Raw genomic sequence first — 9,021 nt, forward strand, 5'->3', positions numbered from 1 at the left:
TCAAAATAAATATATTTATATTCCATTTGAATAAAGCTGAGCACTTTTTGCTAGCGGATTTAGAAGATCAAAGAAGATACATAGTTGAGAAGCATGCTCTCAAGTTTTAGAAAGATTATTCTTTTAGATCCTAATTTATACAGTCACACTTTAGAAGCATAGCAATCAGTTAAACAGACACCTCATCTGTGTTAGGATTATTAGCAATTTATTTTGATTTTTAGGATCATTTTTACTGATATCCCATTCTGCTTGTTTTTACAAATGTTGAAAAAATTTTCATACCTTCATTTTCAGAAAATTAAAGCTAACAGAAACTACTCCAAAAATTAAAAACTTTAGGGCCGAGCCCATGGTGCACTCAGGAGAGTGCGGCGCTGGGAGCGCGGCGACGCTCCCGCCATGGGTTCGGATCCTATATAGGAATGGCTGGTGCACTCACTGGCTGAGTGCCGGTCACGAAAAAGACAAAAAAAATAAAAAAATAAAAAATAAAAAAATAAAAACTTTAGTGCAAGACATTTCATAGGCCTTCTTTAATATAAAAATTATAATCTACCATATGAACATATAAGGAAAAGCAAGTAAAACCATTTTGGAAATATATAACCTTAACATAAAATTCATTCATTTTGATTTTTAAAAAGTCTAAAATATACCATCTTGTTGTTTCTTTTTTTCTTCTCGGCGTTCCTTTGCTAGTTGTTGTTTTACATCATTTTTAAGTACAGATCCATCTATTACTAAAAAAAAGAATATAGTTAGACATTAATAGGATATCAAATTTTAAAGATATGACACTATGACATCTATCAAAGCATTACAGAAATTCTACCTGGTTTAAATGACGATCTTATATTTGAAGACTGGGACACAACAGGGGTAATTCCACTTTGATTTCTCCTTTCCTCAGCAATTGCTTCAACTGCAGCAACTAAAATACAGGGAGATAAAGGAAAGGTGAGATACTAAGAATACAAACAGCTAATACAGGGGTCTGCAAACCACAGCCAATTGCATCTTTGATGATAAAGAATAGGATCATTTCTATAAGGTAAAATCATGACTGACTAATCTGGGTCAACAATAAGGATGTACTGAGTACCTATAATGTTCAACAATACTTTAACCAAGAATTAAAAGTATTTACTGTGGATGTCCCAGAGTATTTGTAGACATAGAGATAGAGCTGTTAGTGTCAGTGGTAGCACAAGCTTGTGGATGAGTAGGAGCCAATGATTAATACTTTCAAAAATGTTTGAGAAGACATTACACCAAGTATTAGAAATATTGAGGGGGCAAGGAATTGGAAAATACAAGTTTTGCCATAAACTGAGAATTTATAAAATAAAAGTTTAAGAATTTATGGATCTGAATCTGGAAGCAAAGTGTTAACAGTGAGATCTTCAGAGATTGGGCCTCATATTAAGGAGTACATTTATAAATTACCTAGATCGGGGGCTTTCTACCCAGGTTGCAAACGAGAGCCACCTACGTAGCCTTAAAAGAAAAAATTAGCAATGCCTGTCCTCCTCCCCCAGTCTCTGGGTGTGGGGCCCAGGCACCTGCAGTTGTTAAAAGTTAAAAGCTCTATTGTGATGCACAGTGAAGGTGCAGAGAAAACCACTCTTCTAGAAGGAATCTCCAATGAGATGATAATCATTCTTGGTAGAAAAATGTCAAGTAAACAAAGCGTATAATATAAATTATACAAAATGCTAACACATGCCCTGTGTAAACAGGAGAAAAGTAATCAATGAACTTCAGTAAGGGTGAAGTATAAGATTAGGGGAGCACAATTTGAGGGAAAGTAAGAAAAACTAAAATAACATGAGTTATTATAGAGGATTCCTGAACCCTTTAATTCCATATATAGCTGTATCTAAAATGCCCCACAATACTGGGCATCTTCAGGAGGAGTATGGGAAAAAACAATTTTGTTCTAGCCTTTTACAAAAGCACAAGAAATATGTCTTTGTGATACTGCATACAAGTCTGGTTTCTATACATCAAGAAAAATATAACAGTTGAAGATGGGCAGTTAAAATAAATAAAGGAATAGGGGGTTGTCCGTGCACTTAGAGAATGGACCCTGAGATGTTAATTGCCACTGAGGAAAGATATCTGAGAGTGATTTTACAGTGTAACCTTGAAAGTGACATCACAATTTCTGCCATGGAGATCACCATTTCAAAAGAGAAAAAAAGATTTTTTTTTTCACCCCAGAGACCTAACAGCTCAGATAAACTATGACCTAGCTGGATTTGAAGTTTAGACTCATTCGAACTTCCTTAATAATTTAACTACTGGCAATTTTGTGAACTACAGTTATCTTCTGAATTTGAGCACTACTGTATTAAGATTCTTAAATTTAGTCTATAAATTAAAACCTTCCACATACCCCATACTCAAAACATTTCTATGTGAGCACAGAGAAAATAAAGTGCCTTCTCCTATTGTTTTTGCACGTTCAGTTCTCCTGCTTAGAAGTCCTAAGGATAGTCCATATTTACACAATTAGCTGACCATAAAGACAATTTCTCTCAAAATGTACAATTTTACCAGATTAAAGATTTTATTAAACAGAAATAACCTTAGAAGTAGCTGTGATGGGAATAATGAACCAAATAAGATAAAGGTTAATGAGCAATAATATCAAATCTGATTTTTAAACTTTATATCCAAATTCCTGTAGGCAAATAATACACTCACAAAAAGGAGGGCTTTAAAAATTATTCAAAATGTCCAGGCAATGTGAGAAAGCTTTTATGTCTGGGCTTAACAGAGTGAACATTTAATTCAACTTCACTGAATGAGAGAATTTACTTAACATTCAGTTAAAAGACTAATTCCACACCCGAATTAAAGTAAAAGTTACTTTTTGTATAGAGATTAAATAAGAAAATGTGCAGTTTATTACTAAAACTGAATTATAAGTCGTAATCTACATTTATGGTACTTTTCTAAACACTACCTTAACAAATATTAACTATCACTTCACCATTTACAAAGTTCATTTGTATTACCTCGTTTAATTCTTACAATCCTATAAAGTAGACAGACATCATTATTTTCCCTTTTATTTTTTTTAACAGATGAGAAAACTGAAACTAAGCATAACTCTCCCAGATCACACAGGCAGTAAGTAGTGAAGCCAGAACTTAATTTAATTGTACACTAGCAACTTTATATAAAGCAACTTTATTTTGAAATATTAAAGTATTGAGGAAAAATAACAGGCAAACAAAGAAATCTGCATCCAGGGAACGACAAAAATAAGGCAGATTCATGGAATTTTGCCTAAAACAGCCAAAGTCATAGGGCTGAGAGAGACTTCCAGAAGACTCCCAAGTCCAAACCAAAGATAGAATATTTTGAAGACAATAAAAATTGGAGACAATTTTCTACACATTTAGAGCTGTCCACAAGGGAATGGCTACCTGGAAAAATACTAAGCTCCTCATTAAAGTACAAATTCAAGTTTGTAGAAGCTGCCCAAGATTTTTTAGCTGGGACCCTGGACGCTGGACTAGACAAACTTAAGGTTTCTCCAGCTCTAAAATTCTATGAAAATCTGGATCTCAACCCCAGTAGCTTTATCTGCATTTGTATAAAGTATTCTTTGAATAATTCATTCTAAACTGGGAAATCATTTGTGAATTTAGAAAAACAGGTAGGGAAGGTGACAAGTCAGTGGCAAAGTTTCTTATACTCATCTAGTTGAAACATTCAAATAAATTTTTATTTTAAGACCATGCTGTATAAGAATATGAAACGTGTTTTGTTAAAATAAGTATATTTCTTTGGTATGCTACTTTAGCACAGTGCTACGCATGTAAAACATAACTCAATAAATGAATGTATGCATTTATATATTAATGCATACATTCATAAATGTATAAAATAAATGTACATAGATTGTACCGTGCACCTAAATAAGTTGTTTGTTCAGGACACTGTCTTAACTCTTGCAGTCAGGCTCCCAGCAGGATACGAAATTGAACTTTTAGCAAAAACATTAGATTGTCTCCTTTACCCCTTCAGGAAAACATTGAGACCATGAAGACAGTACAGTCAAGTTGGATCTCTGTGAACGTGTAACATGATGTTTCCAATTCCTAATATGAAACGGTCAGTAACTAGGGTTTTAGATTAAACCTTTTTCTTTCTTTCTTTCTTTCTTTCTTTTTTTTTTTTTTTTTTTGCATGGCTTTCAAGTTTTTAGTTTGAAACGCTGTGAATTCAAGCAACTGTTCCATACATAATTTTAATATATTTTCCAATATTCAACATACAAATGCTTTCAGGAGGTATCCAGACCACAGCTCCTTCAACATATTGGAACAAACTGGTTAATTTCAAACACTGAAATAAACCAATGCCAGAAAGCCTTAGGTATCAATAAGCAATACAATAGTTTATTATAAACTCTCTCTAGGTGAACAATAAGCTAGAGACAGAAGGAAGATTCCTTTCTCCCTATGGAACGATTAAAGTGCATTTGCTTCCAATAAAATCTTTGCAGAGTTGATTCAAAAGGTTCTTAAATAACATATAGCCTCCCAATCGCAGCCAATCTCAACTAACTTTTTAATTGTAAATGAAAAAAAACTCTAAGGATTTCAATAAAAATCGATAAAATCGTTTTATTCATGCTCAAAGCCAAGCATAGCCTGCTCATAGCTTGTGAACTGGTTAAAAGCAAGCAGGAAATACTATTTCGCTCAGGTAGTCTCGCGGACTAAGCAACGCAATGCCAAAGTTTGTAAGATGAACGGTTTTAGGGGGAAAAGAAACTTTTCGACGATGGGACCCGTCGACGAGAAAGCACTCTGAAGTGCTGATTCTCGTGCAGTTCAGCCTAGGGACTGCAAGATGTCCCACGGAAGGTGACATCTTGTCCAAATCATGTGCTACAGCAGGCAAATCAGGAGATGCACACAGCCAAGTTTCATCCCAACTTTCAAAGCCCACCCGTCTCCCCCCAGCTCCTTCATTCCTGGACCGTGACCGGGGGGGGGGGGGTTGCGAGAGGTAAGCCTTTGGGAGAGGCAAGACCAGTGACAGTCCAAGAGGTTTAGCCCGCGAACACGCGGGCCGGGGTTCAACACCCTGGGGGGTCCGGTGGGGGTGAGGGGAGGACTGGACGGCGCGAGGCGACGCCAAAGCCAAGTTTTCTGGCGTGCGCCGCGCCTCTGGGAAGCCCGCGCTCCCGTGCGGGTCCGAGTCCCCCTCCCCCCACCCCCACCCCTGAGAGCCACTGGCCCGCTCACCCATCTGTCGCCGCAAGCCCTTCAAGGATGTGCTGCCACCGGCGCTGACGCGGTCCGCCATCTTCGGTCCCGAGCGGGGAGCCGCTGCTGGCGCTCGGGCCACAGTGCGCAGGCGTCGGGGCGGCCTCCGCGGCGGCTCCGGACCGAGCCCCGGGGGCGGGGAAGGAGCCGATGAGACGCCGCGCCCGCCTCTGACCCGCAACCTAGGCAGCGCTGCTGTCCATGGACCACGACCTGACCGCTGGGCAGCCACCGCCGTGTGTGAAGAAAACCTCGCCTACGTCCCCTTATCTACCCGCCGCGTTCTGGTGATCAGCCAATCAGCACCCGGCTCGACCGTCCGTTCCGTTTCTCTATTCATCACCTTTACCTAACAATGCGGTAACATTCATTCCTTCCGCCTTCATTCGTTCCGTTCTGGAACCCCTGGGTGTACTTGTTTCACACGTTTACTAGCAGTCTTTCAAACAGTCCACAAAGAAAGGCCCACGTTGGGGGAAGAGGCCCAGGGAGAGGTTGGGAGAAGGATAGGTCGCTGTGAGGTGCTAGGGGTCCCATTATGAGTAGGGACTAAAAACGTTGCAGGACAAATCATGACACTGTTCGGTCTCAAAGTCGAGTGAAATATCTTTAGAGTGTTTGTGGGTCTTTAAAGTGAAGGAGAGGACTTATTGGCACTAATCTGTCCAGTTTGGGGAGAAGCCCTTCGAGGGGCAGACATCACTTTAGGGGCCCTTGTCTGTACAAAGTCGAGTCAGCCCGTTATTAATGTGTGTGTTGTGCCACACGGTTGCAGGGAAGCAGTTTCTGGTTGGGGTCGTAGTATGGTGCAGGAGACCACCTGTGAGATGAGCACTTGGATGAGCCTAGTAAGCATCAAAATGACATGGGAGCTATAAAATGGAAGAAGCTAATAACAGCAAACACTTATTATACTCTTTACTATGTGCCCTGTTCTGACTGTAGGACATACATTAACTCATTTAGCCCCCTGCTACCCTATTGTGTATCATTATCACCCCCATTTTACAGATGAGGACACTAAAGCAGAGAGAGGTTACATCATTTGTCCAGAGTCACACAATAAGTGACAGAACTGGAATTTGAACCCCAAACGTCTGACCACAGTATCCATGTGCTTAGCCTTATGTGATATTCTTTCATGAGAGTTGAGTCATATATAATTTATAAATGATTAGTATCCACACTGCACAAAGAACTAAAAACACATAAGAAAAAGACAACCTCCAAAAACTGGGTAAAAGGCATAAACAGGCCTCTCACAAGCGAGAAAACACAATTGTTCCATTTTTTAAATGTTTGAATAAAAATGCAAACAGGGTCCATACATCACATTAATGGATATGCCTTTTAAGTGTCTTAATCTACAAATAACACTTCTTTCTTTCTAACATCTTTGATAGATTACTGTGAAGTTTAGCATTCACTCCTTTCAGGAATTGAGTCAGTCAATGAAACTTTTACTGACCACCTACACTGTGCTTGGTAGTGTGGGGACAGAGACCAGAAGAAAGCCCTGCCTTCTATGGCCTCCAAATCTTGTTGACTCTAAGCTAGTGATTCATATCAGGCTACCCTTAGATGTTTCTTTATGGCTAAAGCAGCTCCCAAAAGAGCCCCCACGAGACTGTACATTTCTCAGAAAAATATTGGAACTGAAGGCTGCCTGCTTGGAGAAAGTGGAGTCTATTCTAGAGCCAAAACAGACTCAGAGCTGGGAAAGAACCCAGGAGGCTCTTCTCCTCTCCTCTCCTCCCTGTATTTGGAAAGCGGACATTCCCCACTGGGAAGAAGAGAACTGGAATCCTGTTCATTTTTTTTCCTACTTGGCTATTTTTTCCCCTTACGCTTTACACCAGCAGGAAAAACATTCAGAAACCACAGTCATAATAGGTCTAGGAATTGTCATTTTTTTTTTTTCTATTTAAAGATGAAGTTTTCAAAATTGAATTTACATGTAATAAATACTTAGTAAACTTAAACTTACCCAGTCTAACAAATTTGCATTTAATCTGCCACCACCACAGCACTGCACTGTGAAGGTTTAAGCCCACCAGCCATGTGACGGCTCTTTCTCTCCACTGTGAACTACCTGTTAGACTCATCCATCATACACACAGTTGTGATAAGGCTCTGCTTTTGCCTTCTTTCTCCTCTTTTTTCTGACTCTTGACCTGCATGTGGCAGCTCTGCTGTGATGCACGGGAAGAGTGATGTTTCCATCCCAGACTCATCTCTTGCCAAATTTACTCTCTATTTCCTTCCTTTTCCCAAATCTGTGCTTCCTCCCCTCCTATGTTACATACTTACCTCAGGGCCTGGTCATTTCTCGCTTGGTTGATGGCAACCTTCTCAGCTCTGGAATTTCCACTACAGCCCCCTGCCCCCCACTGACACTTCAGCATCCACAGAGGACCAGGGTGACCTCTCTAATTCACAGGCAGTTCTATACCATCTCTTCTTAGGGTGTCCCTGATCTTTCCTGGGGTGGGAGCTGATTTTCATTGCCTGAGTTCACCAGGGTGGGGGCAGTGAACTTCTGAGGAGAGGAATAAGAGGCCACCACCGCCACCAAGGGCATTTCCCTCCAAACTGGAAATTCAGACAAACCTCAGAGAGGAAGGGTGTGGCAGCAGCATCTGCTTGGAGTCTTGGACACTTACTGGTAGTAAGAGCTGTCATTTGTTGAGTGCCTATTCAATGGCAGGCACAGTACTGAAGGTTTAACGTGGATTATTTCATGTAATTCTCCCCACAACTCGATGTGCTAGCTTCTATTATCATCTCCATTTTACAGAATGAGAAAGCAGGGAGGTTGACTAACCTGCCCAAGGTTAGTGCAGCTAGGAGGCAGCAGGGTCAGGATTCAAGTCCACGTATATCTTACTCGAGGGCTCGTACTCCTTCCTCTGTGCCTCCCAACTTACCAGTTGATGAGTCTGAGCCCCCCCTTAACTCCTAACCCATAGCTTCCATTTCTTCCTTGATCCAATCCTCACACTGGCTACTGAGCCTTTTCGGAGTTGCACTTTCTAATTGCCAGGGTCTTCCCACAACTATATCTCCCAACTCGAATATCAGTATAGCTGTCTCTTAAGCCTTTCATGGAATTGACTCAAGCTATTGAATAAGAAACCATTGGAAATGGGTGTTTGATAGATGTCTTGCAATGGAGACAGATATGACTCCTCATAAGCAGGCTTCCTTCTAGAAAGGCACAGCAGAGTCAATAAATGTTGAGTACTTGGGGCTGATTTCAAAATACATGTGTAAAGGAAAATGTACCATATTTGTCACAGTTTATTTTGTAAGGAATATTTGTTGAATGAATGAAAGAAAGTACTAAAAACCTTCCTGGTTACTGAAGAAGGAAGAAATGAAAATATTTCAGATGGCCACTAGGTGTTGAAAGGGTCTAGACTTAAAATTATTAAAGGGCAAGAAAATGTCCTTATTTTTTTTTTTCTTGACTTCAAATAAAGTAGAGCAAACATGGGCAGTGCCTTCTCATTCTAAATACAGGCCTACAGTATAAGGGAAGTTTCATAGGATGCCAGGAAGCATAAAACATCAAGGGATGTCCTTTAAAGACACTTTGGAATTTCTAATAGTGCTAAAAATTGGTGAAATCCAGATGGGAGAAAATGAGAAGAAAAGAGGAGTTGGGATGGTTTGTTAAAAACACAGATTGCTGGACCCCATTCCCAGAGTTTCTGATTCTATAAGT

General features: G+C 40.1%; 1 protein-coding gene across 6 annotated transcripts in view; it reads right to left on the minus strand.

The window, feature by feature from the left end:
- Positions 1–5,511, minus strand: part of MAP7D3 (MAP7 domain containing 3) — a 29,130-nt gene extending 23,619 nt beyond the window's left edge. For all 6 annotated transcript variants that reach the window (XM_063083294.1, XM_063083290.1, XM_063083291.1 and 3 more), the window contains exons 1-3: positions 5,274–5,511; positions 836–934; positions 660–743 (exon numbers count right to left, since the gene is read on the minus strand). In XM_063083294.1, the coding sequence (XP_062939364.1) occupies positions 660–743; positions 836–934; positions 5,274–5,334 (244 nt within the window). In that variant the 5' untranslated portion in view covers positions 5,335–5,511. The remainder of the gene's footprint in view (positions 1–659; positions 744–835; positions 935–5,273) is intronic.
- Between the last annotated feature and the right edge of the window lie 3,510 nt (positions 5,512–9,021).

This window comes from Cynocephalus volans, chromosome X (assembly GCF_027409185.1).
Source record: "Cynocephalus volans isolate mCynVol1 chromosome X, mCynVol1.pri, whole genome shotgun sequence".
NCBI classification, from domain to species: Eukaryota; Metazoa; Chordata; class Mammalia; order Dermoptera; family Cynocephalidae; genus Cynocephalus; species Cynocephalus volans.